Source organism: Herpailurus yagouaroundi, unplaced genomic scaffold (assembly GCF_014898765.1).
Source record: "Herpailurus yagouaroundi ecotype Mexico unplaced genomic scaffold, PumYag 186, whole genome shotgun sequence".
NCBI classification, from domain to species: domain Eukaryota; kingdom Metazoa; phylum Chordata; class Mammalia; order Carnivora; family Felidae; genus Herpailurus; species Herpailurus yagouaroundi.
The window spans coordinates 18,598,390-18,621,551 of NW_024412417.1; the positions used below are offsets into that span (position 1 = coordinate 18,598,390).

The 23,162-nt window shown below is 37.5% G+C and overlaps 1 protein-coding gene across 2 annotated transcripts in view; it reads right to left on the minus strand.

Annotated features, from left to right (window-relative positions):
• Positions 1-350: 350 nt before the first annotated feature.
• The window catches only part of RSPO2 (R-spondin 2), a 155,826-nt gene continuing 133,014 nt past the window's right edge, over positions 351-23,162 (minus strand). For both annotated transcript variants that reach the window (XM_040494257.1, XM_040494256.1), the window contains exon 6: positions 351-2,163. In XM_040494257.1, the coding sequence (XP_040350191.1) occupies positions 2,051-2,163 (113 nt within the window). In that variant the 3' untranslated portion in view covers positions 351-2,050. The remainder of the gene's footprint in view (positions 2,164-23,162) is intronic.

A 23,162-nucleotide genomic window follows, 5' to 3' on the forward strand; every position in this document is an offset into this window, starting at 1 on the left:
AAAAATATAGAGAGAAATGAGTGTTTTTGAAATAATTAGCCAAGAAGAGGCAATTAATAACAGGTAACTTGGATAGCACTTAGTATATACCCTGTGCTGACCATACTTTACACATTTTACCTAATTTAATCCTCAAAACATAGGCCTACAGGTAGATACTACTGTTACCTCTATTTCACAGATGAGGAACAGAGACCTGGAGAGATAATTTGCCCCAGGCTACTCTCAGAGTCTAGATTAGAACTCAGGAGTAGAGATTTTAGAGCCACACTGCCTAACCACTCCATTCACTCCATTAAAGTATTTCTTTTTGCTCTAAATGTACCTCTAAAGAAAACTTCCACAAACAATAATTTTGAAGATTTTTAATGCATGAAAAGAACATCTCAGAAACAGAACAGATATTGACTTATTAACGATGAAGCACTATATAAAGGAGCCCCTTCCCCACTTAGTAAATAGGAATATAGTGTAAATAGACATGAAACGAGGTGAGCACTTTAGGATTAAATGCAAACCCTAAAGTTGTGTACAACATTCATATATGGCTTATCTCATAGCAACAATATTCTCATAATGATGTATAGGACATTGATACTCACTGGTAAGATGCTTTTGACTCAAAACAAAAATGCTGAAGAGGTAGTTTTGCCAATGCAAGGTGAGAAAAAATGCTTTACCTTGCTTTTTTTTCCTTAAACATCTGTACCATTTTTTTTTGTTTTAATTTTCATCTGAATTAGCCAGGAAGATAATGATGCTTTTATAGAAGAAGCCAATTCAAAGCTCTCTGAGAGCTGATTTCCTCAAGTATATGATGATGTTTTTGAAACAACTGCTCCAAAAGTCCCCAGGGAAGTCGCCATCATGTTCTTCTGTCTTGGAGAGGATACGGATCTGGCTCAAAGGAGACCTGTTAAGATCTGAGCAGCAGTTACAGGAATTCATACTGTTTTCTTCTCAAATTCTATGCATGGTCTCACAATGGTAATTTCTACAGTGACCCAAGAATATTGGTAGGTACCCTGTCCTGGTAAGTCAGGGATGGTTTTAGATAAATATATATATATATTGAAGCTTGAAGCAAAAGTTTGAAAATATCTCTAGCCTCTGAAACTGCATGATGAGTACTAGAAGGGACTGCATGTAATTCCTTGCGTTTTCAATTGTGTTTCATAAAGTCATCACCTCTTAGACGTAAAGGGAGTTTTAGTTTCTGCCTGACACGTGCTGCTTTATCTGTAGGAGGAGAGCTGGAGTGGGGAAGTTCTACTGATATTCAGATTCTTTGACACTGGTCATTTGAGCCTATGTACAAACTAGCTTATCCTATTCTTACAACGAGAAATAAGCCCTCCAAGAAAAGTTACATTTCAAGGGGCAACAAAACATCCGTCAATTCGCACAACTAGAAGTCATTTACTGGACGATGGTTAGGAACATCTAGAAACAAAGTGACATAATATTAATCAGGTATGACTTGTTACAGGAAAGAAGGCATAAATATACAGTAAGAGGTTTATCGATGGCCCCACAGATTATGTACATGTTGGAGCTGATGTGATACTGAGCAGGAATCCCTGGAGCATACCCCCAGCTAAAAGCAGATATCCACATACATTTATCCTTGCAAATACACAACGTGAGAAATCAAGGTCACAGGTGAAATAGCACTTTGCCTGCGGAGTGTCTTCTTTCCCATAAATATGCACAAGTCTGTTCTCCAGTGGTGGTCTGGGGCCTCACGGCCGTTGCCTCTCCATGGTGCCACGTTCCCTCCGTGCATGTGGAGCCAAGGCACATGCTGGACACCCACTCCCTCTTCCACCGATGCAGGCCGTGAGCTCCTGCCTTCACAGTCTCCAGATGCAAATTGAAGCATAAATAACAGAGACCACGCTCGTGGCTCCTCCTTTCACAACATTACCGGGAACAAATACTGGTCAAGGCAGCATAAACGCCACACACCAGTGTCCAGGCGGGGAGAGTAGCTTTGTGCACTTTTGCAAAAACAAAAATCCCCCAAAATCTAACCTACATGTCTCCTATTTTACTGATGAGCTCTGTCTGTAGCTAGGAAGACACTGTGTTGCTCCTGGGCTCTTTCTATCAGCTTCCTCTTCTTTTTCTTGTTCTTCTCCTTTGCCTTTGGGGCTCTCTTTCCTACAATGAGGGAAAGAGAAAGAAATGAAGACATGTCAGAAAAGGCTCTTTCTCTAGGAAAGAAAACACAAAACATTAAGAGTTTTACACAAAGCCCATCTGGAAAACATCACCTATGGAAAAAGCAGCCTCAAAGAGAAAATTGTTCACATTAATTTTGACGGAATAATAATAATTTACTAAATTGGATATGCTGTCTAAAACAGAGACTGATCTTCCTGTTATAGGGAACTGGCATATTTAAAAACCTCCCAGCGGCCTGATCAGTCTTGCAAATATCATCCTGCCACAAAAATTCCATTTATCCCCTCCGACTGCTAACAATGCTACCCTTTACTAGACATCTTTACATCTTTCTACTGCTCCACAGGTCAGTGGGGCGAAAGAAAATAAGCATCTATCTACAGTAAATATACCAGAAGTTTCAAACTCCCTTTTCCCTGCCCCCCTGGGAGAAAAAAATGTCTTGCTTTTAACATTATTCCCTCCCTGTTCTCCAAAGGCTGGTGTATGCAATGACATAAGTGAAATACTTTCTTCTTTTCTATAAAAATTCATGGGGACATCACTCCTTATGTGGCTATGGCTTCTTCTACCAATCCCCTGGAATAAGTTATTCTTATTACGGCAAACAAGAAAAATGCTCGTGTCTGAAAAACTGATGACATGTGTCTTACAACCAGAAGATCACCCACCACATAATCCTATTTCTCCTCTTTGCCTTCACAACCAGGAAGCCCAGACTGTGAGCTAAAGGGGTGAGGTTTGTCTGCATCAGGAGTTTTTGCATCTAGTCTCCCTTTGCCTCTGCTGTATTTTACTTCTTACATCTTGTAGTCATGGTGTATAGTTTTTACAAGGTCTCAGCTTTTCTTTGCAAGCATGTATACTTAAGAATGTGAGAGCAAAGAATAGCAGGCATTTATTTGTGTTAGGTCCATTTCCCTCTTGGTTCTAAACACATAGGAATCATGGAGGTTTTAACACAGTAAAGAGCATCAAGGGCACCTGTATTTTGCAGAAATGAAGTCATTACAATATACCCTCAGTACAGAAAGATTTTTCCCTCAACAGACTAGTGTTTTAACAGTATAGTCCTGCAAAACTTTTCTCTTCCTGTGTAGTAATCCGTACCACAAATAGGACATTCACTTCTAATGCATGCTTTCCAACCTTCCCACCCTTCATTACAGGGCCATATCTGGTCAACTGTTCAGTCTAGACAATGGAGGTGGCAGCTAATGTAAGAAATGTGAAAGAAACAGGCCAGAAGTTAGGGAGATAGATCCATGCCTTAGGAAATCAGTAACACTAGATTACAGAAGGCTAGGAGATTTCTAAATAAGGGAGATGTTTCTCATATATTATCTTATTTGAGCATGGAAAACAATCACATGATTGGCACATAGTTGATATTCTGTGTGTGTGGAGTAAAACTTTATCACAACATAAAGAATAACTTATTTTTAATAGGACACTACAGTAAAATAATCAGAATATGATCATGCCCTCACATTATTAAAGTCCTTGAAGTTATTTTCTGGTTCTTATTAAATTCTGGCATTAATGTTATAATGGCAGCTTGCCATCTTTAAACATAGTTAATCCTACCCAGTGAAACCTTAGTCCAAACCATCATTAATCAAAGAAGCTGTAAAGTTACAACTACTTTAGTAACATTATATCTAATGATGAGACACACCTAATGAGGTCAGAGAGATTAAATACTTAACATAAATTATATATTTAAAAAGAAGCATCAATTATTTTTTTCTAAACAAAAACCTTAGTTAAAATCATTGCTGACTACATTGTAAAAATGAGCTCATATTTGATTTATTTAAAGCCTAGAGTTTCTTTTAAAGGCAAATTGAAATTGAGTACATGGAAAAATAATTTTACTAGATTTTTAAATGTGTTAAGATAAAAATATATTGAGTATTTGTTAAATCTTTTCACATTCACCATTTTAATTTTTCATATGAAAAATGTGTACTGCTTTCACTAACAGAAGATCTATACTGAATGACTGGAAATTCTTATTTTAAGAGAGGGTCAATTTCATGCCACTTACCTAATAAATCATTCTGATGTAATTGTCAATATTGAATGGTCTTTGGGTTTGCTGGCTGATATAAACATTGTGTGATAGGAAAGTTAACTCACTATTTGCATAAAATAGTTCATAGCATGGCCAAAATTTCAGCAATGCTTCTGAAAACTTATATAAGTTTTCATATTGCACAATTATTCCATTGGCGATAAGTTATATAGTACTGGTTCCAAATAACCAAGTTCCAAATAACTTGGGAGACCTAGTTACAACCCTAAAAATTTTCCTCAAAAGTCTCTTTTGAATGACACCTCTGTGCTTTTGGTTCATTGCTTGGTTTTCTTTTTGGTCAGCCCCATTTCTCATGTAGGATATATCGCAAATACCAAAGAATTAAGATGGTTAGCCAAGATTTGACCACGGATAGGCCTAAATTAACTGAAAATATTTTGTGGTCCAAAGTAGGCTGTTTTGACTTAAAGTCGAACTCGAATAAAAAAAATATTAAAATATAACCTAACCTAAGGTATAAAAAAAGGTCTTGTACATATTTTCTTCTGAACTCTAACTGATAAGACTAAAGCTAACTGAAAATATATATCCCTGTTTTTATCTATATATTTGAAAATTAAGTTATATTGGACATACAAGCATGCTAATTTATATTTCCTCCTTTTTAGACTTGGAGAATGCCTTGTACACTTTCAAATGAGTTTACATGCTTAAGCACGTTCACCCTGTACAGGAAGCATCTAAAGGCAAGTATGATGCCAGTCACCCAAATTCAACTCATGCATTTAACTTTCTTTTTAGTTCATGAACAACCACCTGGAAAATACACTGCCCAAGATCAGCACAGAAAGGTTGGAGTTTTATGAGGAGATTGTCAACCTCCAGGTATGTCCAGCTCTAATGACAAATTCTGCATATCTTTGTCCTGAGTGCTTTAAGAATACAGTGGCCTTAAACAGACACATGAAGATACTCAAAATCGCTTATCAGGTAAATACAAATCAAAACCACATGATAGACCACTTCACACCTCTCAGAATGGCTAAAATTAACAACTCAGATGAGGCTGTGGAGAAAGGGGAACCTCTTGCACTCTTGGTGGGAGTGCAAAACTGGTGCAGCCACTCCAGAAATCAGTGTGAAGGTTCCTCAAAAAATTAAAAATACAACTACCTTATGACCCATCAAATTACACTACTAGGAATTTATCCAAAGGATAGAAAAGTGCTGATCTGAAGAGGCACATGAACCCTCATGTTTATAGCAGCTCTATCAACAATAGCCAAAGTATAGAAAGAGCCTAAATGTCCATCAACTGATGAATGGATTAAGAAGATGTGGGGTGGTGTGTGTGTGTGTGTATACACACACACAATGGAATACTACTTGGCAATGAAAAATAATAAGATCTTGCCATTTGCAACAACATGGATGGAACTGGAGGGTATTATGGTAAGTGAAATAAGTTAGAGAAAGACAGATATCACATGATTTCACTCATATGTAGAACTTGAGAAACTTAACAGATGAACATAGGGGAAGAGAAGGAAAAATAAGATAAAAACAGAGAGGCAAACCATAAGAGACTTTTAAATACATAGACCTGAGGGTTTATGGAGGTGGGTTAAATGGGTGATGGAAATTAAGGAGGGAACTTTTCAGGATGAGCACCAGTTGTCATATATAAGAAATGAATCACTGAGTTCTACTCCTGAAGCCAAGATTACATGGTATGCTAACTAGAGAATAAAAAAATAAAAAATAAATAAAAATACAGTGGCCTTGATAAATCACTATCCATTGAATCTCTTCAACCCTGTCTGGCTGGCTAGATGCAGAAGACTGGCTAGATATTTTAGTTGTTAAGGAAAGCAATGGGGTTTAATACAGAAAGGCAGAACGAAGAAGAGCTGGTAGGTAAGTATGGTCTGTAACTGAGATAGCCTCACACTTGTGACTCCCAGTTTTTACATTTACAGAATGAAGATGCCATGATCCTCTTTCATCAGAGAGTTGTCTAAAATATCACAAGATCATCATCAAAATGAAGTTAGAACAATACCATCAAAACCACGCTCTAACCAACATAATTACATTGACTTGCACACATGTGGAAATGGTCCAACAGGATAACCTATCGACTCTTCTACAGAGAAAGGTGAACAGCCCCTTATGGAAATACTCCTAACGTCCAGCTGTAGATTACTGCTATTAGAATCAGAAATAGGGTAGATTCTTTTCAACCAAGATATCAGGCAGACTCACAAATTGCATGAAGCTGTGAAAATACTGACTCCACTGCCTGGCAGACATGAATTTCATTCCTTCATAAACCCCAAAGTTGAGGAAGGTCTTCAAAAGGTTTTTCCTTCACTAGGTTTAGGCAATAGTTTTTCCCAATTGGAGCAATGGTTCTTGTACATCCCCAGGAAGGCTACAAAGGTTGCCTAGGATTTCTATAAAGGTGATTAAGTGTTTTGAGGAAGACTTTCTAATTGTAATGCAATGAAAGAAAAGTGAAGAAAAAATTCAGTAGCTTTGACTATGAAAAAAATAACAAAAATCTCCCCTTTTATCTCTACACACACACACACACACACACACACACACACACACAGGAAAGTAAGTAACAATTATGACAAATGTATTTCTACTCTTAGATCCATAATTGTGACAAAAGTGATCATCTGAAACCAGAACGAATTCCTATTAAATTTTAATGACAATTTTGTGATGCTAACTTGAAACCTGGGCTTCATTGTATTTATGAAATTCACCAGGGGGACTTGGGGATCATCTCAGAGATCTTGTCATTCTTCAAAGCAGCTCAAGAGGGACAAAAAGGTCAGGTAAGCACCACACTGGGGGATTTTGTTGTACTTCAGAAGACACATGCAAGTTAGAACAGAGAAAGTTGCTTCCACATCTTCACAAGGACTGAGTTGTAGACAATGAATAACAATTGAGCAATTTCTTTTTCTCACATGGGCAACTTGAGTTTGCCCAAGAGTGAGTAGCAACAGAGATTTATTTATTTAAGGGTGATTGATGATTCTCTGGGAAAATGCCAGTTTGGCTCCTAAATATCTTAAAAGCTCATATAAAAATATACAAAAGACTTAAATATAATCCATAAGGGAAATAAAAACAGCTAATATAGTAACCAAATTTCACAATTAAAAATGCCAAATGAGTTGCTACTGCCAAGATTCACGTGAGAATGTAGAGAGACAGGCATCAGGATGCATTATGAGAATATAAAATTGATACAGTCTTTCTAAAAGCCATCTGGCAATGCATACAAAAGCATTAAAATATTCATAACTTTTTATCCAAATTTAGGAATCTGTCCTAGGAAAATAACCTAAACTTGGACAGAGATTTATGCATAAAGATATTTACTATAAAATTCTGAAAAAAAATTTCCTAAGTTATGGAAATTTCCTACTACCCAATTTTTCATGACCTTTCTTTATGATTACTGAAATGTGTTTTCAACTATGAAGTATTTTGTATCTTACAGCGACAGCAATTAAATTTGCTCCCAAGGGAAGCTGAATGTCCCTAAAATTTATCATAAATAGATTATAAGGAAAAGGATATAATACAAAACATTCCTCCTCTGGTGGTAAGCAGACTTTTTAGTGGAATGGTCAATCCTAATTGGATATAAGATATAAAAGCTTAACAATTACTGGACTACCTAAACACTTCTGGCATTAAGGATGGACATTAGTTCACAAAGCTGCTTTAATCTAGAAAGGCATTCAAGTAGACAAATATGATGAGCATTACTGGGATCTACCACGGCATGTCCTACATAGCCTGAGATCAAAATCTTGCACTGTCTATAATACTTCTCAATAACATATTAATGGTTATTTTTACATTAGCTGAGACTCCAAGGCAAGACCTTGAATAAGTAAAGCAAATGAATCCACTCTGTCTCCTTATTCATAGTACAAAATTCTTTAATTCATGTTTTTAGTGACATTTATCTGCTTTTTAAGAAATAATCTCTCTTACACTAAAAATATTGCACAGAAAAATGTCTTTGGAAAGGACTGGCAAATCCTTCAATGACTATTTCCTGACTGTGATCAAATTTTCTTTGAGAGCAAAATAATCCAGAAACAAACCAACAAGTTTTGCAGTGTTGAAAAATAAGTTACATACTAAGGAGATTTCACTGGGCATCTTCAGTTTCAAGACATAATGTGGAAATCTGCCAAGTAGTCACTTAGTCATTTCATCTTTATAAAAGAGCAGGTGCTTCAAAAACCTACCCATCATCTTCAGATAGCTTGCAAGTAGTTGTTCACTTTCAAGGTTATTAGTGGAGAGGGACAATCATCCAAAAGAGAAAATGGTTGACAGAATGGACTTCTCTAATCAAACATGAAAATCATTTAGAATTCCTATATACATTTATGATTTATTTAAAAAATCAAGCCAATTATGACTGTTTTACTGTTCTATTTTTAAGAGTTTGCCACGTTTTTATTGTAAAAAGGAATAGTATGAAATGGATTTCTTTGTCCATAAGACCTCTACACTCTTCCTATGAAGCATTTTATTGGGCATGAAGTCTATTTTGTTGAAAGGAAGCCCCATTTGGTTTTAAAATCTTGTTTCATATTCCATATAATGAAAATGGAAGAAAATCTAATCCTAAAGATCACCTGAACCCTTATGAATTAACTATATCACAACTAAGCATTCCCGGACATGGTATTTCAAATTTTCCCTATTTTATAGCTCTGAAGAATATCTTCAGGTATATAACATGACTTATAAAAGGGGCAATAATATATTCCCAAGACCCTACAAACTCATTTGAAGTGCCAAGGACTACAGAAAAGTAATTTCAATGATATTTGGGTTTCTTCCATATAATTTTGGTCATCCATTTGATTTAAGCTCTTAGATATCTGGTATTTCAAAAAATATCAAAGACAAGATCCTATAAAGTTTAAGACAGATGAGAATAAATAAACAAGAAGAGGTGGTTTCAAAAATACCTAATTTTTTTTCATAATAACTAAGTTCATCGCAAAGACAGTTTCAAGGTGGCATAGATTAAAATTATACTCTACAATTTCACTTGTGTGAAAAAATACCACAAGGGGGCAACAATTCACTTTTACTAGTATTTCTGGTGTAAAAAGTGTGCAGGCCGGGGAGCTTTGGAGCTCTAACTTCTTAAACACTTTCTTTTAACCCCAGTTGGAGGCTTTTTTTTTTTTTTCCTTTAAAGCTCTATAGTGGACTAAAGGATACATAGCAAGGTCCAAGTGCAGCACAAGGAAAAGTGTAACTGTAATCCTTTAAAAAGATGTTTGAGGGTCAAGGGAGCTAATGAGAGAAGAAAAGTCAAATGAATTTGCTTTTCAAATGGTGATTTAGGGAAAAAGCATTATTCACACATCCAGGTTGCCATTTTCTTATGGGGCAGTTAATATAAAATATCTGTAAAGAACATGTCCTTTTCTTGGATCTCTTATTTATAAGAATAGAGTTGTAAAACTAAAAATTATCTTCATTATCTTCTGGTCCAGGGGGTGCACACAGATTTAAGAAAAGTATAAGAGCTGATTGTCAGGTGCTGATTGAGGACAAAGGGCTGTCATCAAGTTGGCCTCCCAGGATGCTGATCATTTGGCCAAATTGGGAAGGTAGAGAGACAGAGTATAGCAGATATGTTCCACCCCCTGCTCTAGTCCAACTCTGCCAAGTGTTAAGATATGAAGCAAATGAGGCACAGAAAAACTAGAGCATCCTAACCAAGCTCCTATAGCTTCTTAGCAGCTGCGCTAGACTGGGAAGCAGGTTTCATATTCTTTAACAGCTTTAAAGATTACTGGCTAAGGACATAGTTTAGATTTTTTTTTCCAAGAGAAAAGTCTTAGAAGACAACTAATAGTTCTCTGACCCTCTTCATAACTGAAAACCCCTTATGAATTGCATAAATAGCATCTGTAACCTAAGACTTTCTGTAAATGTATACTGCATTGATTCAATGCTTATTCTTTTAGCAAGGTGCAATCTATACGTTTCCTGGGTAGGGCAAATGAGATGGTGGTCATTCCTAATATGGACCATGCACTGTAAGCGCTTTACACGTCTTCTTAGTTAACTGCATATTGTGAAAAAAAATCAGTATTCAAACCATTCTGCTAGAATGTTGTACAGCTATACACCCTAAATTCACTAAAAATTTGCAGAAAAATATAAGGCTTATTTGGTACCCTTAAGTCAGAAAAACATCCAGTTTTGCAGAGAAAATGATATAACTGATTTTATTTGATTAGGACCAATGGGATAACCAGAGAAGAGTTTCAAGTTCCTCCATAGCTGACTTCATGCTATACCAGAAGATACCTTTTAAGATAATTCCATTAGAATAAGAGGATTTAATACCCTCTTCTTGGTCTTCAATCAATAACCATTAAAGAAAAAAAAAAGGAGTCCAAGCTATTATATTTAGGACTATCATCATATGGCAAGCATTTATTTAATTTGGATTCCAAACAATTTCTTTGGAACTTGAAGACATACTTACAAGTAAAATGAATCAGTAATTGCTACATATTAGGTAAGTCCAAGAACGGGCTATCAGTCCAAGCCTACTGCTCCACCTAAGGAGTGAGCCTTACATGAAAACAGCCAGCACAGGAGAACATAAGGAGACACATGTTCCATGAAGGATCATAAGTGCATTCCCTCCTCTGTGCCCTTCAGCACTTTAGACCTCTCTTGTTAAAAAATTTATCACTTTCTGTTGCAATTTTGTTTGCCTGTATACCATGGCTACTATGTGAATAACTACGCATAGCTACATTTTAATGCCACTAGAGTCCTGGTTAGACTCCTGGTCTTTCTAAAAATCATGTTGCCGATAGTCAAACTTATCTCAACTAATAAGAGGAATTAGAGCAAAGATATATGGGCTAGATCTACACACTGAATGTGGTAAAGAACCTAACCCACCTGGTCTTTATCATCTATCATAAAATGAACTCTCTTGCTTTTCCTGGACTCCACCTGGCTTCTGCCCTCAGCATCAGTTTACACATGGTCTATGAAGGCAACCTAGCCCTGAGTAAACCCCATGACCTTTAAGCTTTGTAACAACAACCTCAGTCTCTAGTCTTGATTGCATAGTCCCCAGAGAGGGAATCAATACGCCTTGCCACAGAGTCATCGATGCCTGGCCAGCCCATGGATGGGTCACACCTAGGTCTAGTCTGGAGTGGGGGGAGTACATGACACTAGACTGAGCAGGCATCTAGGATACATGGTTAGGACATCAGATTGGGGGTCAGACAGCCCTGGATTGAAAGCAAAGCTCTTCCTCTCAGAAGCTAGTGATCTTGGAGCAGTTACTGTTTCAAAGGCTTACTCATTTCTAAATTGATATCAATAGTACCACCTATGAGGGGCAAAGAAAATGTGTGTACAGTTCCAGACACTATACCTGCCACATGAATGCTAACTTATATGAGATGCCTCATGTGTATTATTTATAGTCCTTATGACAGCCTGCAAGGTAGGCATTATTTCCATTTTGCCAATGAGGAAATAAGTTTAGAGAAGTTAATAGCTCAAAATCACATAGCTCGGCAAGGATTCAAACCAACATCTGGCTGATTCTAAAACCTGTATTCTTTCCACTATACTATTTGCATCCCTTGTGCCCAGCAAAATGTCTTTGATCTCATAATCATTTAAATGGCTGCTGAACAAACAAATTAATAAGTAAATACTAGGATGAAAAAAAGCATCAATCTTCCCAACCAGTCCCCCAGTATATCAGGGTTCCCTTGGGCCACATTAGTTTCCCCATGGGCCTGGCCCTACAATGTATACTTCTCATTTTAATTCTTCCCTGGGGTTAAGGCATTCAAAGCCTCAGTTTCCTGAGGTCAAGCAACACATTTAGCATTTCCAGCTCAGTATCAACAGCGTGCCCATGGTAAAGCCCAAGGGAAGAAAACACAGGATGTTTCTCTTCCAGCTGAGAATTGGAAGTTTAGACCTGTGGTTCCAAAAGCCAGTTCATGGGCCAGACATAGAATCCTCCAGGGAGGTTTTTTTTAAATATAGGTTCCCTAGCCATCCACTGACTCCTGACTGAAACCTTCAGGACAGAAAATCCAGAATTGTTTTTAAGCTTCAAGAGGTGATTCAGCACCAAGTTAAGAGTATACACAAGTCGAGAGTATAAAACTCTGAGGAAAAGGACGTGGGCAGGAGAAAGAACTTTGGAAGAGGATGTAAGAGCACTTCAAAGTAAATGACAACCTCCTTCCCAACTGAGCTGAGAAATAGCTTCCAAATTGTGAAATGAAGCAAACTTCTTTGTGCTGGGACTCCCCTCCCTTGGTTCCATTTGTGATGATGCCCCAAGAAAGCAACAGAAATCAAGCTACCCCTGTGTCAGGAGGAAGGCACACAGCCAGGAAAAGGGCCCCTTATCTTTATGCTCAAGCTAAGGTGTAGATCACTCATGTTACAGAGGACTCATTTCTCCTGTGGTTATATACCAGAAACTTGCTTTACTTTACTCTATGTCTCAATTCACCCAATTAACAAGATTCTGGGTTTTTTGAAAGACAATCTAATTAGTTTGCAGAAATTCTAAAGAGTTGGACAAAAAAACCCAAAATTGCAGTTGAAAAAAACTATTATAGGAGCACCCGGGTGACTCAGTGAGTTAAGCGTCAGATTTTGGCTCAAGTCATGATCTCATGGTTCATGGGTTCAAGCCCCACATCAGGCTCTGTGCTGATAGTGTGCCTGCCTGGTGATTCATTCATTCATTCATTCATTCATTCATTCATTCATTCATTCTCTCTCTCTACCCCCCTTCTCTCTTTGCCTCTCCCCCACATTCATTCATTTCTCTCTCTCTCTCAAAAATAAACAAACTTAAAAAAATAAATTTGAACTATTATCAAGTTGGGGGACTCTTTTTAAAGGATCTATATCTATATAGATATAGAGAGTATATAGATATATAGAGAGTATATAGATATATATCTAAGATATAGAGTTGGCACTTCAAAAATTGGAAAGTAAATAAAAAAAAATTGGAAAGTAATTCCCTTTCAGACCAGGTGACACAAATATTGTGTCAAATATTTAATATGAGAGGTATTAAAATATTAGCTGTATTGAAGGGAGCATATTACAAATCCTTTTTTTCTTTCAGAAAGGTACTCTGAGCTTCTTCCAAACTATTAAATCATCATCATGTAGGTGTTAGCTAATCACCACCACCACCACATAGGTGTTAACTATGTGCCAGGCAGTGTTTTATGTACAACTCATTTCATACCAAAAATACCTCTGTGAAATAGATAGTATCTTTAGTAGTACTATGCAGAAAAGAAAACAGAAGATCATAAAGGTAAGGTAACCTAAGATGACAGAGCCAGCATATGGCAGAGCTCTGATTTGAACTCAGGGAATCTGTTCCCTTTGTTTACCCTCCTTATCCATTGTGCTAATCTCTCTCTCATCACCTTTGTGTGATATAAATGTGATGTCCTGAGAGGTAAGAGAGGAAGAAGCTCAGCGTTACAACATTCTTCCCTTTAATCAGAGGCTCCCACAAACCCTATGAACAGGTCATTCACGGTTAAATGCCTGGACCATCAAATTCATAAAATGAAGGCTGGGCCCATCATTGTTTTGATACAAGACCAGGATGATAAAGGGCATTTTTTTTTTCACTGTTATTCTTGCAGAACATGGAAAGTAAACAAGTATTTGCCAAAATGAATAGTCTCTGTCTACAAGTAAAAACAAAACAAATGTTATGGTCAATGTAGAATCTTTGTCAACCACCCAAGCAGCAGTGATGGATCTCAATTAGAAGCAAAATACTGGACAAGGAACTCTAAATAACATGTTGAACACACCGAATGATTATTAGAGACATCAAATCTCTAATAAAGTTTCAAGAAGTCTAAAACTTTGCTGAGTTATCTTGAATCCTAATATCTTTGTCTGTGATTGCCAAATATTAAAAGAGCAGAACATGGGTAAGGATTTTTATAAACATCCTAATCTTTAATAAATTAGCTTTATTTCTCCTCAACTGAAAATGGTAATTTACTCTCCAGAAGTATATTGACTTTTAAGCGTAGAATACAAAGTAAAATCAAAGGAAGCTACTGCACATGTACATACATACATATACACACAATAAGTATCCATAGTATTTCCCAAGCATTGCTTATATCACTATACTCTAATCAGTTTTATTTAACTTAGGTGTCAAAAGAAAACATGAGAAACCAAAAGTTTACAAGTAACATGAAACGATGTAAGACCTAATGGAAACAATTTAAAATGAATCATCACTGAATCAGATATCCAAGAGGAGATTCACATTCCAAACAACTATGTTTATAGTAAAGACATCGCCTGGAGTTCCATGAAAAAAAAACATATAGAGAAATCACTAAGAATTTATGTTAAAAAAAAAAGGCAACACTCTCACCATCTTAGCAGGGCAGCAGACTCAGGACCTGTGTTTAAACATGAGCTAAATGCATCAGTGCAGTTGAGTTAAAAATTAAAAATGCCTATTAACGGTTGAAGTCATGCCCACCAAAACTGTAGGGTGGGCAAAGTGCTGTGCACATTTACTATACTCAGATACTGCATCCTCATTTGGCTTTCAATCATTTAAGCCAGCCTGTCCAAATGAGGGGACCAAAAATGAAGTTGGTTAAAAAAAAAAAAAGGGACTTTAAGACTGTGAAAAAAAGATGTTAAGGCTCACATATAAAAAAATCATCTTGTAAAAGAACTGTATTCTACCTTTCACTATTATGTTGCTAATGAAAAAAAGTTACAGCTACAAAGATAGAACATGGTTATAATAACTCCTTTATCAGGGAAGTCGGAGAGTGAGTTATTGAGAATAGAAAGCTTTCCTGCTTTACCATTTTCAAAAATTAGGTTAGCATTTTTTTTTACAGTAGTAGTACAGAATTCAGTCAGAAGACAAGACATTTATGGAAATCACTTCTAATCAGTTTGATTCTAATACAAAACTGACAAAATGCATGGGTAATAAATGTAAGGATTAATACTTCTATTTTGATACACTTAACACTTCATAAAGTATTTTAAATTGCCTTAAAGTAGGCATTTTCCACATCTTCCTATAAAAAAATTCTAAATCTCACCAAAATAATACCCAGGGCTCATGATTTACATGTTTTCTTAAAAGCTAAATTAATTATACCATTAATCAAGTTGTTTTAAAGACAACTGCAGCTATATTTTAATGACCCTTCAATTTAATCTGAAATTCTAGGTCACTGACAGCAATGAAGTAGTCCATCCTAAAAATTACTGTGCACAATTTCTCTGAGGGATGCAGGTGTATGCATCTTTATAAGTGCATGTGTGGGGTGCCTGGGTGGCTCAGTGGGTTGAGCATCTGACTTTGACTCAGGTCATGATCTCACAGTTTGTGAGTTCAAGCCCCGCATCGGGCTCTGTGCTGACAGCTCAGAGCCTGGAGCCTGCTTTGGATTCTGTGTCTCCTTCTCTCTCTGCCCATCCCTCACTGTACTCTGTCTCTCAAAAACAAATAAATGTAAAAAAAAAAATTGTAAGTGCACATGTACCTAAAACATATCCCTCCATAAACTACACCTGGGTATACTGGTTGAGAAGACAGTTTACTTAAATATATTTGTGTGCATCATGGAGCATTTAAAATTCTATTTTGTAAGTATTATGGCCAAATTACACATTAAATAAAAGATTAAAACATCTGGGGAATTAAAAACAGTAAACTCAAAAAGAGTCGCAAAATCTCTATGGTAAAAGTTTATGGCTTGGAGTCGTAACTAATCAGTGCTATTTTTCTGGCTCTGACAAAACATTTTTTGCTTGAACAGCAAAGTTCCTTTAAGGGTACAGGTTTTATGCCATGAAATATGGAAAAATAATTCCTCTTAACTAAGGGCAAAGCATGACTTTAGAGCTCTTTCCCAGTTCCTGTATTTACAAACAAAATATGGAAAGAAACAAGTCCAGATGAGAGGAAGTTGTATGGTAGGAGGGAGGGAGAAAAAAACTATCATGGATTCTATTTAACTCAAAGACAAATTGGTCTAGGGTACCATTTCATAAATACCTCCTCATTTAGATATCAATCCCTAAAGTCACCCAAATGACAGGGAAGCATTTTATTTATGACAGGATAGGATTTTCAAAGCTTTACTGTAACACTACCTGTTAGAACTTATAAGCTGATATAAGGATAACTTTGTCATAAATCCTATTTTAAGGATTTCCATTATAGAAACACCAAAGAGACTAATCATAAAGTCTCTAAAAACATAATCCTCTAGGAAGTCTGCAATAGAGATATTACAAAAACAAAATGGCAACATTTGGATCATACGTCATTTTGTTCTAAGCATTAAAGTTAAGGTACAAGTATGATGACTATAGTTAACATTGTATTGAATACTGGAAATTTGCTGAGAGAGACTTCAGGTGCTCTCATCAAACACACACACACACACACACACACGTAGCTATGGGAGAAGTTATGTAAATTAGCTTGACTGTGGTAACCATTTCATCATGTATATGCATATCAAATCAGGTTATACACCTTAAATACAATTTTTATTTAACAAACTAAAAGAAAGTGGCTTTTCAGTTTGGATATTAGGATATCATCAATGACGTCAAAGAGGAGTTCAGTAATGCTGACAGAGCAGAGACCAGACTGGCAGGAGTAAGTCAAGAGGCAGAAGTGAAGGCTCCACTAGAGACTGCTGTTCCAAGAGAGAGATGGAAGCAGATAGCAAGGGGTTATTTAGGATGGGAAATCCAAGGTTTTTGAAGGCTGAGGAAGAGAACCAAATAGAAGATGGGCTATGGTTTCTACTATGGCTAAAATGTATCTGGCCACACTCCCATTACCAAAGGAATAAAAAAAAATGCAAAGAGAAGGGATTCTCTGAAGGCAAAAATGTATTAGCTACTTATCTGGTAACATTAGATTCAAGTGAGGTAAACTAATTCCTGTATAACTCATTCTGTACCTGGAGTGCACAGAAATCCAGAAGCCACTGACATGTTTAATAACCTTGATTCCTAATTTCTTCCTCATGCTATCTTTCCTAGATCTCTTCACAAGATCAAGACAGAAAATTAATGTTCTAGTAGCAAAAAGTGAATGTATTCTGTGTCAAACTGTGATAATAAAAAAAGTTAAAGTAAAAAGAAAATATCTGTGCATAAATCTTTTTTCAATTTCATTCCATATAACACCACAAATTGAGCATTTCACAAGTTGACCACACTGATTGACTGAAACACTGTGGCTTTTCCATTGAGTAGTGAACATTCCCTAGTGCCAGCAGGTTTTATTTGAGGTAGGAATTTAATCATTAAGCTTATCTAAATGTATGGTGTCAAGCAGATGAAGAGTTCTTTACTCATATGCTACTTTGGAAGAATTTTATATATTATCAGTTAAAATTGGTATACATGTAACTGTACACATTAAAAATTAAGTGCAATATGTTAAAATATAGAGTAGATAAAAAGCAATGAAATAATTCATCTATAGGTCTAGTTTAAATGTACAATGGGGGCACCTGGGTGGCTCAGTCGGTTAAGTGTCTGACTTCGGCTCAGGTCATGATCTCACAGTTTGTGGGTTCGAGCCCCGCATCGGGCTCTGTGCGGACAGCTCAGAGTCTGGAGCCTGTTTCGGATTCTGTGTCTCCCTCTCTCTCTCTGCTCCTCCCCTATTCACACTCTGTCTCTGTCTCAAGAATAAAGAAACATTAAAAATAAAATAAAATAAAATAAAATAAAATAAAATAAAATAAAATAAATAAAGTACAATGGGGTTTTTCCCCTATTTTTTCTTCTAAGAATTTTATGGTTTCAGACCTTATGTTTCAATCTTTAATCCATTTTGAGTTAATTTTTGGTGATGTATAATAGGAGCTTAAATTCATTCTTTTGCGTGTGGATATCCAGTTTTCCTAACACCATTTATCAAAGAGACTATCCTTTGTATTCTTGGCTCCCTTGTCAAGTATAAGTTGACCATATATACATGTGTTTATTTCTGGGCTCTCAATTCTGTTCCATTATTCTAGGTGTTTGTTTTTATGCCAGTATTGTCTTGATTACAATAGCTTTGTAATATGGCTTAAAATGAGTAAGTGTGATGCGTCCAACTTTTTTTCTTTCTCAAGATGCTTTAGCTATTCAGGGTCTTTTATGGTTCCACAAAAATTTTTCCATATCTGTGAAATAGAAATTTTTATATTTCTGTGAAAAATGCCATTAGAAATTTTTTTAGAGGTAAATTGCTTTTAATACAAATGTTCTTTATAGTTTTGCTCTGGTGTGAAAGTTATTTTCAATCAGTTGAATTCAAAATCATGGTTACAAACATGGAGGTCTTAAAAGGGGAAAGAAGTTAAATTTCCAGATGAATAAATTTACCATATCCCATTAAAAACATTTGTGGGAGGTAAGATCAAATTTTATCAATCCACTCTGGGAGAGAGATTGCACTGAATCCTATAGATGGCTCTGGGTAATACAGATATTTTAACAATAGTAACTTTTCTGATCCCTGAACATCAGATATCTTTTGATTTGTCTCTTTCGTCAGAATCTTATAGTTTCTGGCATATAAATCACTCACTTCCTTGGTTGAATACATTTATCTTTTGATGTTATTTAAATAGGACTCTTTTTTTTTTTTTCAATAGGTCATTGCTAGTGTACAAAACCGCAACTTACTTTTGTACATTGATTCTGTATCCTGCAACTTTACTAAAGTCATTTACTAGGTATAACAGTTTGGGGATGGAATCTTGGATTTTATATACACAAGATAATGTCATCAGCAAATATAGTTTTACTTCTTTTTTCTGATTTATATCCCTTTTATTTTCCCTTGCCTAATTACTCTGTCTAGGAATTCTGGTACAATGTTGACAAAGAGTCTTAAGAGTGGGCACCCTCTCAACTAAATAACCACACGTCCCTGGTGACTGCTGCAGAGGTCTGCAGAAGCTGTAAGGGTTGTTGGGAGCCTCAGTAACAACTTCAGGTTCAGAGGCTAGGAACCAAAGCAGGCAGCAGTAGTGGCTGGAGCCAGTGGCAGGCATGCATTTGGCTGCAGGGAACCAGCTGCAGGTGCCTGATTAGTGGCAGAGGCCTATTGCAAACACAAACACAAACACACACACACAGGGGGAGAGCCAGGACAGGTAGCAATGGTGAAGGCCAACTGCAGCTGCCCTGGACACTCTGGGGGCCCTGGCTATCAGTGTGCATGACTGTGGCTAATGGTTGTGATCACTGGTGCACAGCAGTAGAGGCTGGTGTCAACAGTCAGACTGAGGGTGTGTGAGTACATAGCTGGGATAGTTAGCTACAGGTGAGTTCAGTGGTACAAGCCAGTAACAGAAGTCAGGGCCAGATCAGGGTCCATGGGCAGCTGCGGGAGCCCTGGCTATGTATATGCCCTCCTGAAGCTGAATGGTCCCTCCACAGGCATGCATGTGGCAGTGGAGGCCAGTGTCAGAGGTTAGTCTAGAGGCATGCAGGTATAAAGCTGGGGGTGATAGCTGCAAGTGAGCCCAGTGGTACAGGCCAAGGACAGGAGCCAGAGCCAGATCCAGAACTGCAAGCAGCTGTGGGGGCCTTGGTTATAGGCACCTACTCTCATAGCTCTAAGCTCTTGCCATGGATGGGCACGTGACAATGGAGGCTAGCGCTGGGCATCAGACCAGCAGCATTCAAGGGTGCAGGTGGAGGGGCTAGCTTCAAGAGCATGCACAGTGGTGAGGATCAGCTGGGAGTGTTCTAAGCTGGTGTCTTGCACTCACATAGCCACAGGGACTGGCTTTCTGTATGGGTCTTGGGCTTTTGTCAGGGGTGGAGGGCAGGGAGTGGGTAGGGACTCAGGCAGCTGCATCACCAAACATGAGTACTCATCGGGTGAAAACTAGTGAAATTTGTCGGGGATCTGGGTGACCCTGGTTTCTTCAGTGGTGAAAGCTACTGGGTTCATCTGCAGAGCAGGTTGTCCCTGGGAACTGAGGTTCCTCCCACTGTGTGGCTGATACTGGTAGCCCCTGCTTTTAGGCCTTGTTCCTAGCCATCTGTATACATCTCAGCTTTTCTGGTCTCTGGATGGGGTGACAAAAGCGGGTCCTTCATGCAGTACCCCAAAAGGCTGAGAAAGCTGAGAGGGGAATTCTTCCTAGCTGGGTGTTCCCTCTTGGCTCTGAGCAATGCAGTCATGGGGGATGGCATGATGAGGCCCAAATGAAACTTCTTTCCTTTTTTGATCATTTACTATCAAGTATTTTGTCACATGGGTTGCTGAAGTTTCTTAAGTGGACTCCAGAGCTCTCCCAGAAACGTTTTTGTTTGCCAGTCTTTGTGGAGAATGAAGGCTGGGGTCTCCTCTGCCATCTTGGCAATGTCATCAATAATGGTCTATTTTATAAACTGAGTGGTGGGTACAGGGATTTTGTATTTTATCATTGTTCTTTATACATATCAATTATTTGTACTTTTTGGTAGCTACATTTATTTTAAAAATACAAAATTGGGGCACCTGGGTGACTCTGTTGGTTAAGCATCTAACTTTGGCTCAGGTGATGATCTCACAGTTCATGGATTTGAGCCCCACAACAGGTTCTCTGCTGTAAGCACAGAGCCCGCTTTGGATCCTCTTCCCCCTTCTCATTCTCTCTCTCAAAAGTAAACAAACGTGGAACTGGAGGGTGTTATGCTAAGTGAAATAAATCAGTCAGAGAAAGACAGATATCCTATGTTCTCACTCACATGTGGAATTTGAGAAACTTAACAGAAGACCACAGGAGAAAGAAAAAAAAAAGTTACAAACTGAGAGGGAGTCAAATCAGAAGAGACTCTTAAATACAGACAACAAAAGTAGGGTTGATGGGAGGGGCAGAGAGGAGGGGGAAATGGGTGATGGGCATTGAGGAGGGCACTTGTTGGGATGAGCACTGGGTATTGTATGTAAATGATGAATCATGGGAATCTATTCCCGAAGCCAAGAGCACACTGTATACTCTGTATGTTAGCTAACTTGACAATAAATTATAAAACTAAAAGATTTTAAAAAAACACAAAATACAAAATCACTGTAAAATGTTTTTTTATAAAAACCTCTAAGAAATAACCATTGTTAACCAAAGACGTGTGTATGCACTCATGTGTGTGCTTTAAACAAAAATGGTTCTAGATCATGAATGCTAACCAACTACTTGATTTCTTAGGATATCTTACAAATATTTTTTCAAGAAATGAGAATATGAACATCACACTTTGTAACTGTTGCATATTTCAGTGTCTTTATGCCCTTTCACTACAGGAACCGTCAGTACCTGGATCTAATCCATTCCTGAAAAAATGCTGAATAGCACATTTTTGGATAGTGGAGCCTGTCTTCCATTTTGAAATGGAAAAAGTTTATTTCCAGTTTATGAAAATACCTTTCCCAGACTATCACTAATAAATATATAATAAAATAATTTCCCAGACTATCACTAAAATCCTTAGTTAACATCTATGTAACAATCCAACCAAGGATTTCTGAATAAAAATAATTTAAATAGCCAAATTACCTCTTTAGTAAAACTAAATAAACTCTTCCATAGGTGTATTTGTGTTAAACCAAGAAATGGCACTCTATGGTATTCGAAAGCTTCCAGATTTAGGAAATAAAGTGAGTGGTGACAAACACTTCCCTCCTTGTATGCATTTGCCACTCCTTCACCCAGAGGTGGAGTCTGTTCTGTTCCCTGCACCACCCCCAACGACTCTGAATTTGGATTGGCCTTAACAACTTGCATGAGAGAGGTGATTTTCTGGGACTTCCTAAGAAGCCTGCAGCTTCATTCTGGGTCCACCCAGAGGTCTCACTGTGAAGAAACCCAAGCAAAACACATGAAGAGACTACATGGAGAGAGAGACACTCAACCAGCACCAACTCTTCCAGCCATGCCAGCCCAGGAGCCACACGGGTCAGGAAGAAGCCTCCAGATGGAGGCATCTTTAGCAGTCAATGGACACAGCAGAATGAATGTCCCCAAGTGAGAGCCTCCAAATGCAACCTGTCAACTCTCAGATCACCAGAGACGATAAGATTTCTTTCATAAGCAATAATTGTTTTAAACTAGTAAGTTTAAGCTACTAAGTTTGGAACATTTGTCACGCAGTAATAGATAACCAGGATATGCATTATCCTACTGGGAGAACCACAGAGGGGAGACTGAAATGTGCCACACATCCTTCTTGCCTGGGTTCATGCCCTAGTTAAATGTTTGTGCTGGCAAGTGCGTGTGAACCTATTATGACAGGATTTGTTTCACAAAGCTGGAGTAAAGTTTTCTGCAATTACAGCAAATACTGCAATGGTGACAACTCAGGTGGCATGGCACATCAGTGAAGACAACTTGGCTGTGTTCCAAGATTATCTAGTTACATCTTCATCTTTCAAAATGTAGGCGCTAGTCTACTCTTTTTTCCTTTTGACACCAAAACTGTAAGTCTCAGGACAGTCTGATTTTGATTTTTGTGCTTTGGATGTAAAGTACTTTCCTATAGATGGTTGTGGACTTTTCTCTTTATCCCTTTTATTCAAATACTTTTGCCAGTCTGAGGCCATAATCTCTGGCTCTATAAAACTGGGCCATTTTTCAACTGAGACTTTTTATTGTTGGTCTCTATCATTTATCCTGCCATCATTTTCATCAATTTGTCCTTGTCTTCTCAGATTTTGTTTCTCAAGATTTTCCTCCATATCGTTATTCTGTTTTCCAAACAATCAATTCTGTACTGGACACTCCCCAATGAAAACCCTATGACCGCTCTAGGT